The sequence below is a fragment of the Prinia subflava genome, chromosome 9 (genome assembly GCF_021018805.1).
Source record: "Prinia subflava isolate CZ2003 ecotype Zambia chromosome 9, Cam_Psub_1.2, whole genome shotgun sequence".
NCBI lineage: Eukaryota > Metazoa > Chordata > Aves > Passeriformes > Cisticolidae > Prinia > Prinia subflava.
The window spans coordinates 8,255,068-8,279,870 of NC_086255.1; the positions used below are offsets into that span (position 1 = coordinate 8,255,068).

The 24,803-nt window shown below is 42.5% G+C and overlaps 1 protein-coding gene across 1 annotated transcript in view; it reads right to left on the minus strand.

Moving 5' to 3' along the window:
• Nucleotides 1-24,421, minus strand: part of HABP2 (hyaluronan binding protein 2) — a 43,275-nt gene extending 18,854 nt beyond the window's left edge. The window contains exon 1 of the mRNA XM_063406429.1: nt 23,678-24,421. Coding sequence (XP_063262499.1) covers nt 23,678-24,421 — 744 coding nt within the window. The remainder of the gene's footprint in view (nt 1-23,677) is intronic.
• Between the last annotated feature and the right edge of the window lie 382 nt (nt 24,422-24,803).

The window sequence follows — 24,803 nt, forward strand, 5'->3', positions numbered from 1 at the left end:
ATGAGAATTAGCTCTATACATACGCACACACTGCAACAAAGCACTACAGGAATTGCAGAATTGAACTGCATTGGTAGGAATTGGCTTATTCACTAAATTGCATTAAATCCTGCTAATTCTCCTGCAACTTGTCACAAAGTGGCCTCTGTGGCAGAAAAACAAAGATTATGCTTTCATTTGTTCCTCTGTGCAGCCAGAGCTTTGCAGCCAAGAAGGAGGTGGGATGGAGTTGAACTGGAGAATGAAGATGGATATTTGATCAACTCCCATCCACAAGTGACACAAGCCATGAAGGAGCCACGAGGGCAGACACAGCTACTGCCTCCTCGTAGTGAACCCCTTGATCCTGCTGACAGCTCTCAGTAGGAACCTTTGTCTGGGCTGCTTGCCAAAGGAGGAGGGAATCGACAGTTCTGATGCTCTTACAATCGGCCAGATTTTTGCCTGCAACCATCTTGGATAGTGACAGTCTTTGAACTTCAAGGGAAAGTGGCTTTTCCAGCAATGACATTGTATTTCTCAGCCAAGGCCATGGTTGCACTATAATGAAAGCAGAGCGTATTATCATCTGGAGCACACATGCAACACATGTTGTGTTTTTAGCCTGGGAAACCATTCTCTGGAAGGATTCCACCAAAACCTCTGAGTTCTTCACTTCTCTGGTAACAAGACATCTCCTGCCTCCACACTGAGCTGCAATTTGTGCATCAGAGTAAATGGTGTGCTCCTTATCAACCAGTCCCTGAGTACGCAGAGAAGTTCACACATAAAATCATTATTTTGCTGATTAGTTAGTGGTGAACCTTTCCAGTGGTAGCTCCTGATATAAAACCCACAGGGATCCAGGAAAAAAGCAAGATCCTTCAGAGGTGCTGCTGAAACCAGCTCAGTCCTCTGCTCAGGAGTTATCTGCTCCTGTTTTCCAAGGAATCAAAGTTTCCAAATCAATCTTTGCTCTGTAAGAGGTGCCCTGGTAGCAGCTGGGTGTTTTTAAAGCTCACTGGTGGTTGAAGTGCACTCATGCTCCCAGGTGGAAAGTGGGGTCAGCCTTGGATGCCACAGCACAGGGAAGCTACAAAATGTGTTTCAGGGGGCTGCAGGAGCCAGCTAGTCACACTAACAGGAGTGCCTGTGCTATCAAACGCTCCTGCAGCCAGTACTGGGAATGCAGGTTATACTGCTAGACTTAAAGCTTATGCAAAGTCATTAAGTCCCTTTAGTTACACGGGATATCAACCTGCACGCTGCAGGGCATAAGCTGATTGCCTTCGGGGGTCAGCGAGGAACGCTTCCCTCTCTGAGAGCGCGGTGCAAAATTAGCTGGGGGCGCTCCCAGGGCTTTGTTGCTTTCCTGCTGCATCAGGCAAATTTAGGCGAGCACTGCAGAAGGGTATTACACCTGATGGGCCACAAATCCGGGCAGGCTTGGCAGCATTCACTTCTCTTGGCAGGGATTGGTGTGCAACACGGCAGAGCCCTTGTGTGTGTGGTGCAGCCCTGCAGTGAGGGTGAGGGAAGCAGGAGTGGGATTTCACAACAGGAATGGGTCTGTTGGGGGTTAGAAAAAAATGTCAGACAGAGCTGACTTTGGAGCACCCTAAAATGTTGGTCTCCAAGCACCTGAGGCAAGGAAAGACCTGCACTGCTGGCAACAGTATCCACTGCTTGCTGTGGGCCAAGAAGGAGATAGACCCTTATGATAAGGGTTTCTTTTTTGCTGTTGTTTGATTCTAATGTGATACTTTTATCCTTCCATTTCCACTACTAAGTGTACTTGGTTATTGGATTGGGCAAGGCTTGTGATTTCAAAACACTTTCCATCACAAGGAAGTGGACATCAATTTTTTTGAAGTTCCAAAATATTCAGTGAAGAGCCACCTCTGCTATTCTGACCCTTGCAAGTCTTCCTCCCTGCTGCCAGGGAAGTTGAGTTTGCAGGGATATCTGATACCATGAAAAGGCCTGATCTGGAGACCTGTAGATTTAAAAACAACACATTTTCCTGAGAGCATGTGCTGAATCACTTTAGAGCACTGTTAGGTGGGAGCTGCAGCCTGGTGTAAGGGAAGGGCCATCACTGGAGTGCTGTGGGATCCAACTTCCTATTGTCCTGTTTCAGATCTCTCCAGCCCAACTCAGCACACCATTTAAGCATATCATTAAATCTGAGTGCATTCCAGAAAAGTTGCTGCAGCACAAGTCTGGATAACTGAGGATACACATCTCAATTGCAGCAGAGTTCTTTGGCTTCCTCTTTGACTACTTAAGGGATACTTAACAATACAATGATGTAAATACTTAACAATACCTTGATGGCAGGCACATTTCTACTACAGTATCTTGCTGAGCAGAAGTTAAATGAAAAGTGAGGGGGAAAAAACCTCAACCCAAGAAGACCTGCCATGTCTGAAGACAATCTTTGGTGCAGTTGCATCACATATGCTAAAGAACCAAATTCAGTGCTCACCATGCAGCTTTATGCCTTTTATGGAAATAGTTTGGATTCATGCAGATGGAATTGGTTTCTTTTCAGGTAGTATGAAAGAACTGAATGAAAATTTTTGTCTTAGGATTCATCTCCAAACCTGCCAGATCCATGAATGTCCAAGTATTTTCTTGTTCTATTGTGACTGACTCAGCATGAACTACTGCTTAAACCCAAGTTTGACTTTGGCTATATTTCACCAATAATATTTGTTTCACCAAATATATTGTTAATCAACTTATTACTTATGAAAACTTTTAAAACCAGATTAAAATAAAAATTATGAAGATAGTTCTAGAAAAGGAAGAAAATAGGAATTTAAGGGTGTTTTCCACAGTTTTGGCAAAGTGCAGCATATATTATTTTTTCATTCAAACTATTTCAGTGCAACATTTTGTTCAGGACAAATCATTAAGACAAAAATATCCTCTCATAACTTGTTTGTCATGCAATGGTCACATCATGGCGACTCATTCCCCTCTTTTATTTTTTTTTTCTGGGATCCATGCCAAGTGCTAAGCCAGAAAACCTTGTTATATTAATTATGAAGAAAAAGCATGTTTTATTAAAAACTAGCCTGCTGAATATTCTGTCGTGCTGCTTTTCAGTGACAGCAGAATTGCTTTTGCATTTTAGCAATGTTAATGAATTTTCAGAGGAGGGGGGAGACATACTCTACATTTTCCATAGCAATTTTTAAAGCAAAGTCAGATTAGGACTGTCAAAGCATTGAATCAATCTAACACTAAGAACTAGTTAGAAAAATCTGGGCAAGCCTTCATGTTGTTTGAAACTGACTACATCTTCCTAACTGAACATGAATTAACACGGCCAAATTCATTATGAGCTTATTTGTATTAGATGATGTTCCCACAAAGTCTGTAAAACTGGTATTTAAGTATCCCAGAGCTGATTCCCTCAGTAAGATGCTACATGAACTACAGGACCAAGTGTGACATGGCTTCTGGTGATACACTAAATAATATTTATGCTTCTGATCTAAAATTCCAGACTTCTTAAAAAAATCTATGCCCCATTAAACCCCCTCACTATATATTTTTCCCAAAGATTTCAACTTAAACACATCAACAACTGAATTTTTGCAATGCATTTCAGTAAATATGAACCTGCATACATAGGAAAAGTCACTGAGAAAGCAGATGTTTAAAAGAGCCTCAAATTCCTTCATGAGAGAATCTACTTGATTGCTTGGAAGAACAAAAGAATTTTTTTTTAAACTGACTTTTAACTTTCCTTTGATTACAAGTCATTCTTCCAGTCTTCTTTAAAGAGGAGATGAATAGATGTAGGAGAGTATATCAAGCTCTGCCAGAGCAGAGCTCTGGTCACCCCTAGCTGTGTTGAATATTTTGCCATTAACCTTCCTCCCACGTCAGCGACAACAAAAATTCAGTCATTCAAAATATATGGCTGGGGGAATTTTTACCTTCTACAGAAGAGTTTGCAAAACTGCCAAGGCAGGGCCTAGCTGACCTGCTTATTTCGATATTTAGTCCCTTCAGAAGCAAGACTGGAAATAAGGAAGATTTTATGGTGAGGGTGGTGAGTCACTGGCACAGGTTGCCCAGGGAGATGGTGGATGCCCCATCCATGAAATACTGAAGGCCAGGCTGCATGGAGCTCTGAGCAACCTGGTCTAGTGGAGGATGTCCCTGTCCATGGCAAGGGGGTTAGAATAAGATGAGCTTCAAGGTGTCTTACAACCCAAAACATTCTATGATTTTCAGATGAGTTGCCCATGCTGGAGCCCACGATTTTGGGGTATTTCTCAGTGCCCAGGGCTAGGAGAGGGACCACGCTCCCCACCACAGACCACAGGGGGTGGTGTGGCCACTCAGTGTACCTAGGCTAGCCATTCCTTGACACTGTGGATGTCTGCTCAAAAAAAAAACAACAAAAAACAAAAATAAAAAAAAACCCCATGGGACTTCCCTCTTATGTTGCATTAACTTGGTCACCTCAGTGGCCTGAAACACAGATACAGCAGAGCTGGCACATGGAAAGCAAAGGAGAATAAAAACATACTCACGCCTAAACCTGTGGTCCCTAGGAGAATAACCAGTGGAAGAACCTGAAGTGTCAAAGCACTGTTAACCATCCTCGTTTTTTCTTGAAATTAGCTTCTTCTTCTTCTTGCCTATGCTTTTTCAGACAAGCCACAATCTTTCGAGGCCGAGCTAATTCAGTGCAAATAATTAACCGTGCTTCAAATATTGTTTAATGTTCAACAGATTGCCTTGATCAAATAAATACATCCTGTCCAGATAATCACTACACTGACCAGTGGCAAATGTTTCAAATCAGTAAGTAACAAGGATGGCAACAGCATAAATTAACAACAAAAACAAGCATTTATTTCATATTAGAATTACCTTTCAACTATTATTTTAAATAGGAAAAAAAGTATGACTCATACTTACTTCTCTCCCACCTGAAAAACAGTGAGATCTTGTTACATAATATATGATTTTTAAAAGTAACATAGTGTGTTTGATTATTTTCTAAATTTTAGACATGAGTCAGAATTAATTTTCTCAAGCTTTTGTCCACTTATGTGAGAACCAGGATTTATTTTTTTTTTAAATAAAAAATCTAAATTCATAAGTAACCTCTATTCTCCTGAGGCTGAAACATTTGTAACAACAGTAGAAACTCAGGAAATCGGAGAATTACAGCAAGAATAAACAACCTTCTGTTGCGGAAATGCTGACAAACTTTTGCTTAACAGACATTGTTTGTGCAGCATGTTACAAAAACAAATTAAGTGACCATTCTTTCTCTGAGACAGTTTAGAACCTGAAAAGGAAGAAGGTGATACAAATAGTGCCCACATGCTGAAATACAAGGAAGAAAACAGTGAAATCCCAAGGGCTTCAAAATTTCCCATCCTGAATATGGTGATTTTGTGGTGAAAAAGATAGTTGTGAGTGCTTGATTACAGTGACGTGTGCTGGAATTTGGAGGCCAAAGAACCTTGTTTCTGATGATTCCTTACTCTGGAGTATGAATATTCCTAAAGGAGATTTCAGACACCAAAAAATACACAAAGAATTTTGGTATCCTGACTATGCCACATGTGCATACCTTAAGCAGGTGACTACAGCAATATGTATTTGAGACAGCATGTTGGTGGCCAGCCACAAGTACAAGTTTATGAAATTCCAGATTCTTTAACTAGTTAGAAAGACACCAAGATAAAAGGAGTTAGATAACACACGACTTTATGTAATGTGTCCTTGAGTAAGCTGATTTGCACTGAATTTTAATAGAGCCCTGATTCATCAAATCTCAAACAGAATTAAGGTATGGACTGGATCCTAATAACATCATGCTTTATATCCATGAAAGATAAATTAAAGGATGCAAAACTGCTATTGACAAACATTGATTATATATACTTTGATGGACTTTGAAGTTGTGCCAGATGCGTCTTGTCAGCCTCCGAAGTTTTCTTTTAAATCTCATTGCATAAGGCTTTTACTTTTTAATTATTTTTTCCCTCAGCCTCTTTGATCAAGAAAAAATGTAGATCATATTTGTGTGATGCTATTTCCTATGCATTTTATTTAGATATGCCCTTGTGCACAGCTCATGATATGTAAAAAAATGCTACATGGCACCTAGTGATCTTACCCTGTTATCCTGGGTGCTATTTAATACTTAATTGACCTTCTCAAGCTGCTGAGTGAAATCCTGCCATGTGCAGAGAGCTAGCACAATGCTCATGGTCCTTTTATACCACATAAATCCATGCAAGACACAAGGCTGCTGGTCTCTCTTTGTTGCCAGGAGGATTTTGACCAGGGGATCCATTTTTATTCTGGCTTCTGACAAAGTGGTCCTCATGTCATATCCAATGGGAAGGCAAACCTCCCTGCAACTTCTGGTTTTAGGAGATGGCCTGAAGTTTATATAAGAAATTTAAACAAGTGAAAATCCTTCTTTCACTTTCCTAGATATGGAAGTATTTTGTCAGCAGGGAGATTCAAGAAACTGAAAAGAGGCTTTGGAACAATACTGATATTTCAAAGTAGTGAGCCCACATGCCCATCTTGCTTTCCTTGTCCATCAGGATATGGACAGCCCCTTCTGGGCTTGGGAATGCATAAAGTACATTGCTATGCATGGTAAAGGGCTTCAAGAGTGGTGCAGGACTTAGGTACAGGTGTTTGGGTTTTTTTGGGAATTGATTGTTCCCTACATCTCCAAGCCCATCCTAGTGATCATGGCTTGCATATCAGACGTGAAGCATTTCTCTGTGACAATTTAGGTGTCTTCCAAAAACAAACATGGAGGAAAAAAAAGATAAAAACCATCAAATCTTTTTAAATTGAGAATGAATAGACAAAAACAAAACTTTGAAGTGCTGAATCAGGACTGGGGGTTTCTGCATCACTGCCAATACTACCGTGAAAAAATAATTTCTCTAAATATTCCTTCATTCCCATCACAAGGATATGGTTAGTAACTTCTCTACTTTCACTATGTCCTGTCTGTTTAATTAATAAACTCTTCTGGCTCACTTTTTTCCTGTATTAATGAGCAGCTCCAGGCAAAAGACATGCCCTGTCCTAGCTGTGATGTCTACTATAAAGGAAGGAAAAATAACCTAAAAGACTGTAGTCTCAAATGATTTATTTGGAATTACTACTGAGTATTATACTCTATAATGCTTGAGCAGCTTTGGTTGCCAGAATAAACAGCAGAAACATTACTTTGCCCTTTTTTTCCCCCTTAAAATGGGAATTTCCACTGAAAAAATATTACTCTTGGATATTTTTCTGCCACTGTACAGATCACTTGAATTCTGCTCCTGGAAAGCATTTCAAACCCTTCCTGGCTGATAACTCTTCTCCATTCTCCAACACAAATGAATATTCTGTGTGGGATCTACCTCTATGTGTCTGGTGTATGTGGATTATTATGCTATTAGACACACTAACTGCAGATATAGTTATTAACAGCGGAATAAACAAATCACCACAAATGTGAGAGAAGAGACAAAATTACAAAGACAAAAGTAAGATAAAAACATCTGCTGTGTGACTCTAACAAAAGCAGAAGTTCTAGAAGTACCTGCTGGCATCAGTCCACAGAAGCACAAGCCAGGCCCTTCAAGGGTATGAACATCTTTCTTAAGAGTCAACTGCAATGCCATGGAATGTGCATGGACACTTTGACTTTGGTCTTTTACACTGCTACTGTTTTGTGGCTTTATTAACCCAATAACTCAAAAGCCCTACACGTTTGTGCTTCCTCTTTAGTGTTCCCTCCACTTCCATTAAACACAAGCCCTTTTCTAACTGCAAATGAAAAGGAGAAAGCAGTAGCCCAATTATTCCTCTATACAGAAGGACTGGAGTTGAGAGTATAGAGAATTGACTTTTTACATAAAATCTGGGAAGTGGAGGAGGAGTATTCTCTATGAGAAATTCATCTTGGTGTAGAAAGCCAGCATGAGGTCTAGACATCCCTTAAATCAACATTTTAAGTGTTGTGGTTGCATTTTGCTTCATAATTCTTTCTAGCAGCACATTCCCAGTGATGGTTTCAATTCTTGGGCTCAGATCAAAAGCACACTTAAGAATTTCAGATAATCAAACAAACAAAAAACAGAGTGAGTGCAGACAGCAGAAAGATCTGCTGGATGTGCAAGAGGGCTCATCCCTCGTCCATTCTGCTGTAACCCAGGAGTAACTCATCAAAGGCTTTATGCAAGCTCAAAGCTGGTTCAAAAAGCTGAGCTGGTTGGGGAGAGAGGCAATCCCACCCCAGGGATGCACACCAGGACCAGCAGCCTCTCTCTGACACTGATTTGGTACCAAACTCTTCCTCTGAAGGTGCATAAACACCACCTTGAAGACCAACCTGCCACGGTGGAGCTTTGTCCATGTGCTCAGCCAAAGATTGGCAGACACCTGGCTAAAAGATTTTCTCTCCTCTTCTGGCCTCTTGGGTGTTCTTTTAAATCTTTCCTAGAACAGCTCCAGATATTCTTGTTAGCTGTGCTGCTTTCTGAGCCCATTTCTGTGTCTTGGAGCTGCCTGCTAAAAGCATTAAAATTGTAAAGTGGTGGATGAAGGAAGACAGTTTTGCTTTCAAGCTGAAAAACATGCATCAAAGCCCCTGTAGTAAATTTACAGAGCATTAAAAACAAACAAAATCTGACCGTAGGGTAACATCATTTTAGGAAAGATGCGATGGCCTACCTCAAAGTCTGCATTTAATGTGCACAGCATTCACTTAACCTGCCTAGGCTATAAATCCCAAGGGCCAAATTCTGTCCAACCATCCTAAAAAAGAGATATTTTTAGACAGCAAAGGTAGAGCTAATATAGTCTCTCTGCTCCAGTTACCAAACACCTCCTCCACCCCATTGGTCCTTCTCCAGGCAAAGTAGGGAGTGGGAACGTTAATCTGAGGGAACATGCACAGGCAAATTTGTAATAAAATATGACCCCCATGATATTTTGCTTGCATTTGGAGACAATCACAAATTAGGAAACACCTGAGTTTTAAAAAACCCCAAGACATGCCTCCAGCTTACATCATTAAACAATAATTACTGATTTTTTTTTTTTCTTTCTGTTTGATGTAGTGTTGCTGCTTTAAAGAGGAGTCACACATTATTCATTATTCAGCAAAGGAATCCAACAGGCAATCATACAGTAATACATATACTAAATATCTGTGAATTCTTTGGCAGAATAATTTAATATGCTGTTCAATTAATTGTCTGAATGGCTGAAATAACAGAGACAAGTAAACTCAGGTGCAAAGATGCACGAGTGTCATGAGCACAGCTATGCAGTTCTGACAGAGCCCAAGAATTTTCAGTAAGAACTGTAGAAATACTTCATTCTCCTAAAAGGTTTAGATTTCCTTGTGGAGCACACTAAATAAGTTTATAAAGCAGATTTTAAATTTTCATATATTGTCTAATGGTCATTAGTGCACATGGACAGAATTATTCATCTGAATGGCCAACTGAAAAGTTGTACTTGGTGGCAGACCCTGTCTTAGCTTCTTGTTCTCCTTGTGGAGGTGGTGACATGAGCAGCCTTATGTCAGGTTTTTCTTGGTTTTGTGTTCAACTTGGCTGGCCTGCTGTGATAAGCAGGGCCAATTTGGTTGAACATAAAGATGTTGATTAACTTCAAGCTCAGCTTCCCCAGGTTACAATTCCCCTTTTTGTTTCCTCATCTCAGATCTATACTTTGACCTGGATTTTCTTTCTGAAAAGCTATTTTTTCTGTATACACTGATCCAGTATTCAAGCTCATTTTAAACATAGTTGGAGTCAAACAAGCTTTTTTTTTCTATTTAAGATTCTGAAACTTGTAACAGAAACAGCACAGCATGGTTTGCAATTTTCTCCATGTAGCAGTGGCAACCACAAGTAAAACTGATTGTGGTTTTTATCAGACTTTCTCAGATGAGAAAGTTGTCTCTTGAGCAGAAATGCCAAAAGTGAGCACCAGATCAATAACTGCAGGGGTAAGAATTTGTAAGTTAGTCACCGGAATTGTGAGCAGATCCTAAGGGATTTTGTGCCCCGTTTACACTTAATTCATCCTTACCCTACTCTGAAACCACCATTCTTCCCCCTTGCTCACTACATTCAGCACAGTTTCTCTGCTTCCCTCTGGTCCTCTTTAACCAGCCTTTTTTTGACCAAGCAGCTACCAAATCTCTTTTTTTTTACCTTTTCCAGTCTCCGATTTCTTTTCTCACTGCAGTCAAACCTTGCAGGGTTTAAAGATACACCGATGGAAGGTATGAAGAGGCAGACCCTGTGAATGTGATGGAAGCAAGGTATTTGCAGCCCAGTCTCTGTGCCCACATCACCAGCACAACCTTCAAAGGGCCAGACTGGGAATGGAAAGACCCAGCACCATGAAAAATCAGAGTCTGGGGTTCATAAAGGGAAACACAGACAGGGTCCAGTGAGGCTCCTCTAGTTAACAGCTCACTGGAAAGTCACTGTGGTTTTCCCACTTCAGACTCCTAAAGCAAAAGCTGAGCGTGTTAAAGGTTGAGAAATTTTTATATGAGCCTACCATGACAATGTTTCAGGGTAGCAGCTGTCAAGTTCCTCCTTTCCTAACCCTTGGCAATAACATGAACATCCTGGTTGACAATCTTCCTGTAATGCATCATACTCTTCCAAAAAAGAAGAAAAGAGTCAAGAATCACTAAGCTCCTATGAAATGCTTCACAAGAAGGACATGAGTGAATTCTTTTGGCTGTTGTTAAAAAGAACTTTTTGAGAAAAAGTTGATATTTTGTGTGTCAAGCAGCACTTTTCATACAGTAGGTTTAGACAGGCCCCTAAACTTTCACTGCAAATTTTGAATGTGGAGATGCTGGTATGGGTGGCAGCATGGATCAATGTTTGCATCAAAAGAAATTACACTTATGTTATAATCATTCCTAAGCCAGACATTGAAAAACTGAATAATTTATTGTTAAAACTAATGCAAATCTGCTCCAAAATGGAACTGATTCTTGAACAACCTGATTTCAGCTCTTTAGTGACATGTTGAAGATAGCAAAGCAATATGGTCACATTATTTTAAAGTCTGTGGTCTGTTATAACAGTGCATGATTTTTAAAATCTGTGTTTATTTCCACTTTTCCCTTTGCCGTGGTGCCTCCCTAGCACAAAGGTTTCTCCTCTCTGACATCCTCACTTGTGCACCTGAGTGGGACCACAAAAACCACAAACAACCCCCTTGAGGGAAGGATCTTTCATACCATGTACAGGATGCTTTGGAAAAGAAACTTCAGGCAGGAGAAGAAGCAGGAAAATCCATTTTTCCTGGCTCCTGAAGCTGGTCCTGAACAGATGTCCCTATGTGGGAGCTGCCTAGCTCCTGACATTGCATCCAGCAAGGGGAACTGACAGGCAGACACTGCACATAAATCCGCTTTGCTCTGGACATTTTTGGGTCCATCCTTCCAGCAACTTGCCCCAAATACTGGGTGTTCAAACAAATTCTAGAGGAAGGAAAAAGCATGTCTGAAGTACCCCTGTCCCTTCCTTCTCTGCCCTTCCCTCCCAAAGAAGATGTACCCCCTCCATGGCCCATATTTCCAAACTTTTTGCTTCTTTGAGTGATTTTCATACTCTGAAACAGCATCATTGAATTTTGCTTAGTTAAGGCAAGACAGCTCATGTCAGAAAATGTTTGCTAGATTGGGTCTCATTTTGTAACATTTCCCCTCAAAGGATGATTCAATGATGCATCTTAGAATCAGATTCCAGAGAGGGAACTAAAAGAAACATCAATAAAAAAAGAAACTGTGAGGAAACTAAATATAGAACAGGCCAATATGAATTAAACAACATCCTAGAAATCTTCACACAATAATTGATTTGCTCATTTGTACTTCTTTCTATTCTTTAATCTTTCAGCAGGGCTTCAATCCTCCCCCCATTGCTTTTTTAATATTCTCTGTTCATCTGTTGTCTACAATATTGTTTCTGATCTCTCTCATCCCATCAATCATCTATAAAAAGAGACTAGTCCACACACTCTGGTCTCCAATCCTAATGACTGTAAAGAACTAATCACCTAAACTGAGTGATGTTCATTGTTGTAAGTGTCTCTTTGATTTATTAAACATCTCTGTATAAATTCCTGCATGTTTTGCAAGTTGTTTCCTAGAACCTGTATGAAAGCACTTTGAAATCCTAAAACTGTCTGCTTATGGGGTTTTTGGTTCACCTAATAAATGGATTCTAGTCATGAAAAATGAGCTTTTACGTAACTGAAAGGACCACTCAATTCCAAATTCGGGTCAGAGCCATAGTTTGAGCTTCCTGAATATACAGCAAACTTACAAAGGCCGTTCATATACACTTTATACTAATTTCAAAATACTGTGTGCAATGCTTTGGGATGTCTGCCTGCTGATGGAGAGCCATGGACACTGTGGAAATACTCTTAATGATGGCATTTTCCATAGCTGTCACTTTCACATGCTGCTGCAAGCTCTTCAATTGAGCAAGTGGACTTCCAATTTGATTAATTAAAGCTTAGGAACTGAGTATGTTCACAACCTGTCCTCCCCAAAGCGGTGTTTTCAGCCCCACGCCAGTGGTGTGGGATTCCAGCCCTCAATCAGAGCCTCTTGGACCACACATGGATGGTGAGGCCACTCCACGTCCACCACGGGATCTGACTGTCCCCAAGGCTGGGCATTCTCAAAATGGTGCAAGATCCAGGTTTTGGGAAATGCCTCCCCATCTAACCTGGTCTCGCTTGAAAGGAAAAGAGATACTAAGGACAGGGCAGAATTCAACACGAGCAAGGTATGTCTGAAGATTGTGTGAGGCTTTTGAAAGCACCCAACATGAGGTTCTCGTGAGTTAATTGCCAAAAATAGAAACTAGACAAAGCATTAAATGAGCACAGCTGTTGGTAGAAGCACACTCAGCAGACAAAAGAGAGGACCAGTTTCACCAAAAAACCCTCTCTGTGATTTTCATGCTGTTTCACCAGCACCTTAGGGTGCAGGACAAGAAAGAAAAGATATAAAGTATTTGAATGAGGCCATTCTGGAAAGGATTCTTTGCCAATGAGAAATCCACTCCCCTTTCTCATGCTGGATTTGCACAGAATATTGAGTCCCTGCTAAAAATAAATGCAGGCTCCTTAATGTTCACCCCAGTCTTTACAGCAGTCCCTGGCTAATGAACCAGCCACTGCTACAGGCGGGTGAGTTTCATGCATTGATTGCCTTAGTGCCTCATACTAAGTAAAAAGGACGTTAATAATCTTATTATTACAGAAACATCATGGAAACTCATAAATATAGATTCAACAGTTAACATCATAAATCTGTGAAAACCCTTTTTTCAGCACAGTATGGGCAGAGTTATGCTGTCAGAAAAAAGAAGTGGGGAAAAGTGCGTATAAATTATTCTATAGATTTGCCCACTTTTTGTGTTTACAAAACGTGCACTAATACCTTGCAGATTTTGTGTTCTGTAACCATTAACAAAACAGTCTCCTGCAACCCTCTGGTAAGGGTGCACTGAGCCAGGTTGGTAAATCTTGGTTTGGTAAAAATAGCTCATATGGGTTTCCTTTTCACTGTCACCTTAGCAGAGCGAGTGTTACTCTTAGAATGAGATTTTGTTTCCTTGCATTCCATTTAGCATTCCAAATTTGCTTTCTGCCTATATCTCAGCATCTCCAGCAAACATCAGTGTTTTGTGATTGTTGTCACCTAGAGTAGCCACAGAAAGTGATTAACTTCCCCACAAGTGCCCTTTGAAAGGACTGCAACATAGAAACACAGCAGAAGAGGGGTCTTTTCTCTCTATTTTTTTAAAAGGAAATGTGACAATTATATTTGTGGGGAAAAAAAATGTTTTCTTTCCCCAAATAACTCAAAAACAGCTAGAGATAGAAGAGATTTAGATTTCCTGTTCAAGCAAATATTCGAGGATCTGATTAGTGAAGTTTACAATGTTTCCATTATCTGTACTTTATTTATAGATATATATTTGCTGTAAAAAGTATTTCTATTAATATTAGGTGAAAGGACTCCATTACCCCCTTACAAGCACATAAATAAATAATAGCCATCTGCAATACTGGTGTCAGCATCTTTATTGCAGGTGCTGATTTGGGCTAGATGATTTCCAAACTCTCAGGCAGGAGAGACTCATTTCTATTCTGAGAAGCTTCCATGCAGGGAACTGTCACAAAAATGGACAACTGAAAATTTCCACCTGTGTGAACTCCCTGCACCACAGAAAGGTTTTCAGGGAGAAATGTTTTTAAAGAGCTTCAGAAGTAAAGCACAGGCAGGGAAGGGGCTTTGCATTGTGAGGAAAAGATACCAACAGGAGAGCTGAAAGCTCACAAAGAATTTAGCCCCCAAGCAAGTTTAACCCAAATGTTCACTTAGAGCCATATCAGACCACTCTGCAGTTGGATCACCTAAACTAATATCATAGCCTTAAAATATTTACTGATTTTGGACTTTGTCTACAAATTTAGTAGCAATGGTTTCACTGAGAAATGATCTGTGATTTTTCTCTATACAGCAATACTGGCAATTTCAAATCTATTATCTCACAATCTACCTCAGTCTTAATTTTTTTTTCCGCTCTTGTGAAACAAATACTTTCCAAATCTCTGTGGGATAAATACAGTGATGATTTAATATATTTTACAATCCACTGAGATTTAAATATGTCAGCTTGTCTAGGAATGGATATTATATATTTTACAGCCCTGGTTTGGGAGAAAACATCATGAAGAAAAGAAACAAAGACCTTCTTTTTCTGATTTGTGTGTGCTCTTTGGGTTTTCTTTTATTTTCTTTTGTTTCTCCCAGAAAGATGGTTGCTGCTTGAGAAGCACCAAGCAGTAAAGAAGGCTGAAAGCAGTTAGTCTTGGTGGAGGTGAACTGTACGGTTAGAGGGCAGAAAAGGAGGTCAGAGGTACACATGATCAATACAATATTGCACAGGAATTGCCACAGAGGACACCTCATGCTCACACTTTGTGTGAGCACTTATAAATACCTGTCTGTATCACCAATCCCTGGCTCAGCTGAAAAAGGTTCTGTATCTTTGACGTGAGGCAAGAAGATCTCCATCCCCGCAGTTCTACTGAGATTACTCAGCTGTGAACAGATAACTCGATACAAAGAAGAGGAAGAAAAAGCAAGGAAAAAAGTAGAAGCAGACAATTTCATAGAGCCCAAACCAGACAAGACTCTCTCTGATGACCAAGGGAAAAGCTTTGATAAACGGTAGGGCAGCTCCTCAAATCCAGGTCTCTGAAAGTGGGGGTGGAACACTGCAGGAAATAATATGAGAGTCCCTGCTGTGGGAGTCAAGGGAGACAGGGAAAATAGTTCAGGTAATAAAAAAAATGTTAATATTACAAGAGTGGAATGCATCTGAGTATAATTCCAGACTTTTAAGTTCAGTTTTCAAATCTTGGAGAAAGAAAGAGGCAGCCTGCTGCCATCTCACTAGTTTGTCACATTGGGTTTAAGGTGTGGAATAAATCAAAACTTTTTTTTTTTTTTTTTTGGAACGTGGTACAAAGAAATGCATTAATAATACATGAAAAAAATGTTCATCACGTTGGTGTGCATCAGTGGAAACACTATTTTAAAGAAACTATGAGCAACACATGAAAAGATTTGACCTAGGTTTCACTTCTGATGTGCCAGGGTGGGGGCAAGGTGAGCATTTCTCTTACCTACTGATGTGTTACATCTGTGACTTCCTACTTGGGTAGAGAAGTTGGGTTCCCAAAGCAGGGATGAATTTTTTTTTCCCTACAAGCAAGCAAGGAAGTTTAAATCCTCTGAGCCATCCCCTCTAAGTGCATTCAAGAGGAACAGAGAGAGAAATAAAACAAAACCTCCCAGGTAGCTGCCATGCTTTTTCTTCCTCTGCATACTGAATGTTTAAAAGTCTAAAGACTCTGATTTTTGCTGAGAGCACCAGTGGTATTTGTGCTCAGCTTGGCACTAGTGCAGACGTGGGACACGTGCACATCTTACATCCTGTGCCTTTTTAAATGCTCGTGATTTCCTTCCCTTTAGCTTCCAGATACACACTAAAAAAAAAATTAAAAGTGTACAATTTCTATTTATGGAAGAGCATAGCTGCAATAAATATTTGTTTCTAAGCTAGCCGAAGCTATCACAATCACAGTGTGGGAAAGATCAAAGGGAAGACAAGACAAACACAAAAATGTTCTTTTGATTTGGATTGTGGTAGCACCCAAATGCTCCACACAAAAATGGGGCTTTCTGCAGTCAATGCAGTACAGGCAAAGAGTGGAATTTTCTTGTGTTCTGAATCACCAGCAATTTCAATGAGCAAATTCAACCCAAGGGGGATGGAAACAGATTATTTCTGTTAGTGACCAGAATGAGGAAATGCTCGTTTTGCCAGGGCATGTCTGGTTAACTTGGTTTGCAGGAGCTGTGGCACCCTCTCCCCAGCTGGTGATGACAAGAGCCACTGGGGTTCCACCATCTCTGTGGGGCTCTCTGTCCAAGAGGGAGCCCTTTGGAGCCCTTCAGGAATGCAAGAGCTTTGGTTCCACCAGCTCTTCCATGAGCTCCTCATCCTCTCAGGGCTGGGCAAACATTGTCAGACCAGACAAGTCCCTGCACTTAGTGGCCACTTGGTGGACAGAAAGGGTGAACAATGGATGTGACTATGCTGCCCCACTGACAATCTTGCCCCAGTCTCCAGTGCTTGCTGGAGGACACCCCAGCTGTGCCTGAACCAGCAGAGAGGGAAAGTGAGTGCTCTGCATCCTGCTCTGTATGTCCTGCAGGTGGAGGATACCCATCTGACAGCCCTCACAGGGCTCTTTGCATGCATGTCATTCCTCTTTCCCAACCCACAGCCCCTCCACCACCTCCTCAACCCAGATCTTCAGGTGAAGAGCATGAGAAACAGGAAATTCCCTACTCCAGCAGACAGTCATTGCTCTCCCTATATGCCTTCAGCCTGTTGTCACCATCTTCATTTGTAGTTTTGTGAACTACTTTTAACTTATTTAATAGATTCCCACAATAGGGAAAAAAGGCCCTAAGGAAAGAGAATAAAAGTTGTTACTTTACTAAGACCTTGCCTGGCAAATTTCAACTCAAAAACCCCAGAGAATGCAGAAGAGATTAATGAAAATGCTGAGAATCACCATAATAATTCCAACTACCAGCACCAGTGTCAGCAGGCTCAGCAGGGCCTGTCATTAGAAAGTCCCCTTTTAAATGGGTGTCCCTCCTATTAGTTAAATTATCTACACTGCAGCGAAGAATATTCCAAGGTGACAGAAATCGGAACAGTACAGGCTGCTAAAAATGAAAATCAGATAATTGCTCATAAATTACTTCTGGGGTCTTTCAAGATCTTTCGGTCTTGCTGACTGAAAGGCAAGTCATTTAGAATGCAATAATTAAAATAAAAGCTGCAACATACAGAAAATGTGGTTGGAAGGAAGATATTAAGAGATGTATTGTACCTGCATAAATTATCATCTGGTTTTTGATAGCATCCTGAATTCACTCTTATTCTCCTTAAAATGCAAGTAGAGATGAGAATCTTGACAGGGAGAGCACCTCTGGCTCTGGTCCCCAGTCTCTTCCCTGGGTCTTTGCAGGTATTCCAGCCAGGGGTAAAAGGGGTCTGGATATTATTGTGCTTTCTCCCACTTTCCCCCAGTGCTGTGTCTGTGCAATGCTCAGTGGCACCCACCCCTGGCACCAGGGACCAGCAGACCTTCAAGCGTGGTGCTCAGATCCCCTCCTGACTTCAGCCCCTTCAGAGAAGGGGGACTGCCCTGCTCACATGAGTTGAAAGGAAAACCCCAAATTTCCTCCCTAGGGATGGGACCTCAAGAATTAACTGGGAAATATTTTAAGCAGGCGGCCTTTTCTCCTAATTTGCCACATCTGAGGGTAAGATTAATGTCACTTGGTGTTCACCAAAGCTGTCTCTGTATTATTTTCTTTCAGTAGTTTTAGATGAAAGTTACTGAGAGACGGAAGGGGTGCTCTGATGAGCTGAAGGTCAAGACATTGTCACCTCTTCAGCTGTATTCTCTCTTCTTTTTCTGATCATCCCACACAGCTACCAACTGCTTGGAAAAGGATAGCCAAGCCACTCCAGAAAATGTCTGTTAAAAATCCATTTGGCACTCATTTATTGCTGACCACGTTTGGTCTAAAAACATTAAGAAACTATTTCACCCCTCTTGGCATTTATTGGACTACATGGAGATATTTTTTCAGACTTTACTTGTTGTTTTTTTAAAAGCCAGACTGTATTTTGTTAGTTGCCCAGAGGATTTCATGCATGGGCTACTCTATAAATTAGACTTATTATTCCCCAGTGACAAATGCAGTTTCTTTCTCAGAAGTTCCATAATAGCTCATGTGGGATAAACAGGAGTTTTCTGATAGAGTTAAGTTTCACAATTAAACTGGAGACACTTCCTGCTATAAGGGGTAGATAACCAGATTTTAAATCACCTTTTAATTGCTGAAGACAACAAATTTTCTGCCCATGAGTTACAGCTGGGTAGTGAGAACGGGATGACATCAGTCACCAACTGTGATACTCTGAGATTCCCCAGAGAAAAAAAATTGGTTCCCCCAATCCAATTTATAGCTTGGAGGAGGCAGGGGAAGCTGTAAAATCTACCAGGCTAGCATAACAGGCTGGCACTGTTATCCTGATCTCAGTAAGGCCAAGGACTGTACAAGCAGCTCAAATTCCCTGTGGTGTTCAAGACGAGGCTGGAGAAATTCTGCAGGACAACCACTGCAGCATGGACAACACTGTCTGTTTCTGGGAAGAAAAATACAGGATTTTTATCTTCAGGGCTCTTTGTCTGCACTTTTTGTGAAAAATAAATTAACCCCATGTACATAGAACAAATGTACATATATTACAGGGATCCTTTCATGAATAAAGGATGCCAGGTCACCTAACCTCCATCCAAATGAGTGGCACAGAAAGGGAGAGAGGAGAAATGAAGGTAATTTGATGTTACAGCAGGCAGGAGACAGAGGTTGACACATAGCTGAATCATCCACCAACCCAACCTGCCAGAAAATAGCAAATATCACACAAATTCATGTGATTTTCATCAATCTGTCCCTGACTAGGGCTCTAGCACTGCTGGAATGTTCTCTAGCTGCACCTCAGAGACATTTTGCAGGGGAGGAGTTGCCTCTTGGCACAGCCCCTTCCAGCATTGATGTCATTGCAAGGCTGGACCTCAGCAGAAAGGAAAGGAAAAGGATGATTTTTCCAGTCATGACATCACTTCCCCACAAATAATGCTTTTCCCCAGTCCCATCACCTAAGCCTCCCTTAACACCCGGTGGTTTAATACACGTTCAGAATTTCCATCACAGTGAGTTTTTACCATTCTTTCTGCTTTTTAGGCTCAGGAAATACTTTTTGTAGGATTCAGGGCATGCAGGTGGGAGTGTTCCTGCAGCCTGACCTTTCTCTAATCTGTAATTCTCAGTGGCCATGGTTTCACCTTTACCTAGAAACTTATAGGGAAAACTCTCTTTTGGAACAATGAGCAAAAGGCTGATTAAATACCTGCCTATCACCTTTTGGGATGGTTATCCCTCAGTGGATGCCTGAAATCAGCAGTCAAGAACAAATAGAGAGCTCACACTCCTATTTTATGACTAGATCTCAGCATTGCACTGAAATGAAGCCAGTTATCCTGAGTGGCTCCTGGGCTCTTTGGAGTGGGACACAAAAGGCACCGTGGATCTGGTGCTCAGAGGCACCACTGAGCTGTGGGTCTGCAGCATGTGGGCTCCTCTTGGTCATGTTTGGGGTCAGAGTTCCTGTGCTGAGGGGCCAGGGCTCCCAGCTGAATGCACTGAGATGGGCTCTGTGTTGGCAGGATGTAAGAATTATATGTGTGCAGGCCAGAGGAGATCAGGTTTATTTATTGGCAGGGGAACTTTGAAGTTTCCCTGTGTGGGCATCCACTAGAGAGAAGATGGAGATCAGGCTGCAGGGTTGGTATTTCATAGGTCTCAGTTCCTGCACTGCCAGGTTCACCTGCTCCTCTTATATTTCCCTGTTCCTTTACCACTCGGCTCCTATAAACCTACTGTTGAAAAATATTTACATGAAAAATGTTCTGAAGGGAGAGAGGTTAGCAAAACTGTCAACTGGGCTACAAATATTAAGCAAACCTTTTCCAGTTTCCATGAAGTAATAGATGTCTAATGCTGCTTACTCAGGACTTCTAGCAGGCTGCTGTACTCACAGGAGGGTGCTTTCTTTGCTTATTTTATGCATCAGTTTCATGAGAATATTTGTTTGCTTCTGTGAGTGAAAAACATATATTTTCTGATGGAGATTGCTTGCCTCAATGAAAAACTAAATGTAGATCTTCAGCCTTCAGAACATTAAATTTTTGTGCAATTTAGCTAGCAAATCACAAAATCATAGAATCATAAATACTATGATGGAAGGGGACATTAAGGACCTGGTCCAACCTTGCCTGCCAAAAGCACAGTCTGGACAAGATGCCCCAGCACACTTTCTGAATGAATCTGAAAGTGCCCCAACACTGGAGAATACAAACGTAAAACCACCTACTCTTGAGGAATTTCTTCAAGCTGGAGCAGCTACATCCTCAAAAAGGACTGTGGAAATGTGTTGACATTGAGTGTGAACTCAAATCCTGAACATGTATTAGACCAGGTCTGAGCATTCCATTCACATGCCGTATTTTAGTGGTAGACCTTTACATTGTTCTCTCTCTCCTTGGCCATAACTTTTTTTTCTCCACTAGGAGCAGGATCTCTGCCTTTCCAGATAAGCATCCAGCCTCCTAAACCTCTGTATCTGAGACAGAGGTACTATCTGCCCCAGTAAAACTGGGACTGCTCCTACAGTTCTCCTACAAGGTGTTCCTATATTTTTTTGATCTACACTGCCTCTGCCCAACTGATCAGGGCTCACCCCTGCACGCCCTCACACCTGAATGAACTGGACCGTGTTTTTGGTGAAGAAACAAGGAAGATAGAGGAACGAGTACCTTGCTGTGCTGGCTGACAGAGGACAGAAGGAATAGAGGGAAGAGGGAGGGAGTCAAGCTGCCAAATGCATCTGCAGAGTGTGACATTGGGACAGACAGCACAGAGCGGACAAGTACACGTGGATGGAGCAAATCATGCAGTTTGTTTACTCTGCAGTGATGAAAGAGAAAGGTCAATTTCTATGCACCCTGGCCCATAGGCTGGCATATATGATTTATATATATGTATTTAAAGTCTTCTATATCTCTCTGGCTGAGGCTGCCACTCATTTCTAGTCTTCTAACAAGCAGGCTTTTGAACAGCATTCACGCTCACTTTTTAAGTTTCGAAAGAAGCATCTCTGGCTGTAGAGGCTGCTGCTAATGAGAGATGAGGCAGAGTGAGGAGACAGCACTACTGCAGGTTGTCTCTGTGTTGTGCCATCCTGTGCTGTGTGAGCAGATGACAGCAATGCTCTGCTCTGCTCTGGCTGCAGCATATGGGTCAGAGTCTGTGTTAGCACACAAGTAACCATTAACCTGGCCTTTGCAACCGGCTTCCAAAAACATCTCTGAGCATTCACCTCTTGTTCTGACTGTAACAGCTGCATTCAAGAAAATGTCAGTGAGCAACAAGATAGGGTTCACTAGGACAGGAGTCACAGAAAGGCAAAATCCTGGCAACACAGAATTCACCCCCGTCCAGGCAAATAAAGAAACTCCCTCTCACTGCCTTGTCTGTGCAAAGGGAGCTGCATTTCCACTCATAGTCACAGCAAGGGGCTGCAGCCACGAAGCCCCTCAGCTTTTCCCACCACTGGGCTCACACCTGACATCTGTTGCTCTGGTCTGCAGTGGGAACACCTATTGAAATGGGTCCTCAGCATCTCTTAGCTCTTGGTCCTTTGGGATTTTAGCCACAAAGCAGATGAGTAACTCCTCTCTCCGCATCTTTAGACTCAATGCTAGAGGTACCTGAAATACTGAAGACTGAAAAGAAGGTATCACCGTTTGTACTGAAAGGTACCATTTAATGATTCACAAAATAGAAGACTGAGAACTGAGTGTGCACACTTTTATAACAATAATATAGCAGAGCTGCATGACCAGATGTGCTGGATGGTCCCAGGAGGTTTTGCCTGCTCCCATGACCCCATCTGCTTCCCTTGCCCTTTTCAAAGACCAGATACATTTCTTTTGAACATGGCTGGAAAAGTTGGGAAAGTAGGCATAAGTAGCAGCTGTATCCATGAGCTGTCTCAGTTCCACTGATACATAATTTCCAACCAGTGAGAACCTCACAGAAACATAGAGAGTCACAGTGCCTCTTCTCCTCCTTTTTAATGCAAAAACATCTTTATAGGAAAATTCCACACACTTGGAACATCAGTTCAGTATCAACAGAAGATAAAACCAGTGATTCAACAACATCTTAACAGGAGACTCCCACACCTGTGGAGGGCATCAGAGGAAAAATTCTACCCAGACCTTGTGTGGCTTTGATTTGCTGTGTCCCTGAAAATAAAGTTATGTATGTCTACATAGTCTCATACAGACATACACACACACACACACACACACACACACACACACACAAAAAAAAAAAAAAAAAAAAAAAAAAAAAAAAAAAAAAAAGAAATATGACTCTTGCTCAGTTAAATTTTTTTAAAACCTGCAAGTGCTCTCCACCAGCTGTCTCTTTCTCAGCATGAGGCTTCAGGGGCTGGGCAGAGTACTGCCTAGTGAAATGGATATACTAAACATTGAGCAAAACCCCTTCTCATTTACAGCTCTCCTGCCTTCAGCAGAATTACATCAGGGATCTGTTCCATCTGTGGTACAGAGCTGTGCAATTCATACACCCTTCTCTGCCTTAAAATTCCCAAGCTGCACTGTACAAGCAAGAAAGCAATAAAAGACACGGTGCACAGACAAGGCTTACAGTCTGCACTCAAACTCTGATGCTGTAAAAAATGCCTAGCTGAAACAAAGATCTAAGTTCCACATCATTTATTTAACTTTCAAACATCATATCCTAGGTTTTACAGTGATGGGCACTACAGAAAACACAATGAGAAATAGATGGGTAATTACGGTGCTGGTTTTGACTTTTACCATCATCTAAAACTGTAGTAAAGTCAGAAGACACAGGTTTATGCTTCTTGAGATACATGTTTAAATCGAGTTTATGTCATAAGTGATCTGAATGTAATGGTCACAGCTTGACTCCTAACCAGTCTTAGATAAGTGACTGAGACTCAGAATTAGGCACAATTTTCTGTATCAGAGCACGTGTACTGCACGGTTTGGTACAAATCAGTGTGACTGGCAGCACACTCGGGACTAGGAGAGAACAAGAAACTTAATTTCTGAGAGAAAGTTGTGATGTGTGTGGGATGCTCCCCGGGCAGCTTCCCACAGCCTGGCTGCCCCCGCCCCCGAGCGCTGCAGTGTGAGAGGCACCGCTCGCTCTGGGAGGAGAGGAAGGGGCAGAAAGAAGCAGCTTGCGGGGGAAAAAAAAATATTATGAGAACAAAACAGACATGAAAGCTGTTTTAAATGGCACGTATGTATAGATCACAGGGGAACTTTGAAATGCTCGATTAAGTACTGAAGTAGCCATCACACAGTCCATAACCCCTGGAGCCCCGCGCAGGCAGGTACGGCTCGGGCTGCAGCATCCTTTGATGTCCGGGGACACCAGGAGCGAGGGACCGGCCACAGCGACCGGCCCGGAACGGGGCCAGCGCCCGGCAGTCCCGCCCGCTGGGCAGCGCTGCTTCCCGGGAGGGCTGGAGCCCCTCAGGACTGTCACCCGGCCCCTCAGGGCTGTCACCCGGCCCCGCTGGGCTGTCACCCGGCCCCGCAGGGCTGTCACCCGGCCCCGCAGGGCTGGGACCCGGCTCCGCTGCGCTGTCACCCTGCCCCGCAGGGCTGGCACCCTGCCCCGCAGGGCTGTCACCCGGCCCCGCTGGGCTGTCACCCGGCCCCTCAGGACTGTCACCCGGCCCCGCAGGGCTGTCACCCGGCCCCGCAGGGCTGTCACCCTGCCCCGCAGGGCTGGCACCCGGCCCCGCAGGGCTGTCACCCGGCCACACGGAACCCGCGGGGTGACAGCTCCAGCCTGCACCGCCCCACGGGGACGCTCCATGTCCCGCAGGGCTGCCGGAGGGCGCGGGTGCTGCCAGAAGGTGCGAGGGGTTCCGAGGCGCCCCCCCGGTGGCGGTGTCCCCTCCTGTCCCCGTGTCCCCGCGGCGGGCGAGCCACGAGAGGGCAGTGAAACACCAGCGGAGCTGCGGAGCGCTCGGCTCCTGCCCGAGCGGGGCTCCGGCGGGGCCGCCGCCTTCCCGCTCATTATATCTTTAGATAAAATTCCAGAACAAAGGATCAGCGCCGGGATGTGCTCACTGCCGCACGTTCCCGCTGCCCCTCACCGGGCCTGAAACAAAACCCGCGTGGGGAAATACCCGATAGTGAAAAGCTTTGTGCACCCGCAGCTCGCAAGATGAAATGAGACTTTCTGTTTGCGGTTGTTTGTCAGACTAAAATAATAATTGTATCGAAATTCATTTTTAATTAAACTGTTTGGTGTGCTCGGGGAATCTACACTGGCATGTGTGGAGTGCCCATCATTGCTGTATCAGTGGGCTGTATCTGCACAATCAGTTAAGCTTAGTATATTTTAATTGAAATCCTTTCAGTCTTTCAGCTGTTACTTCCCCCTCCAGATTATCATT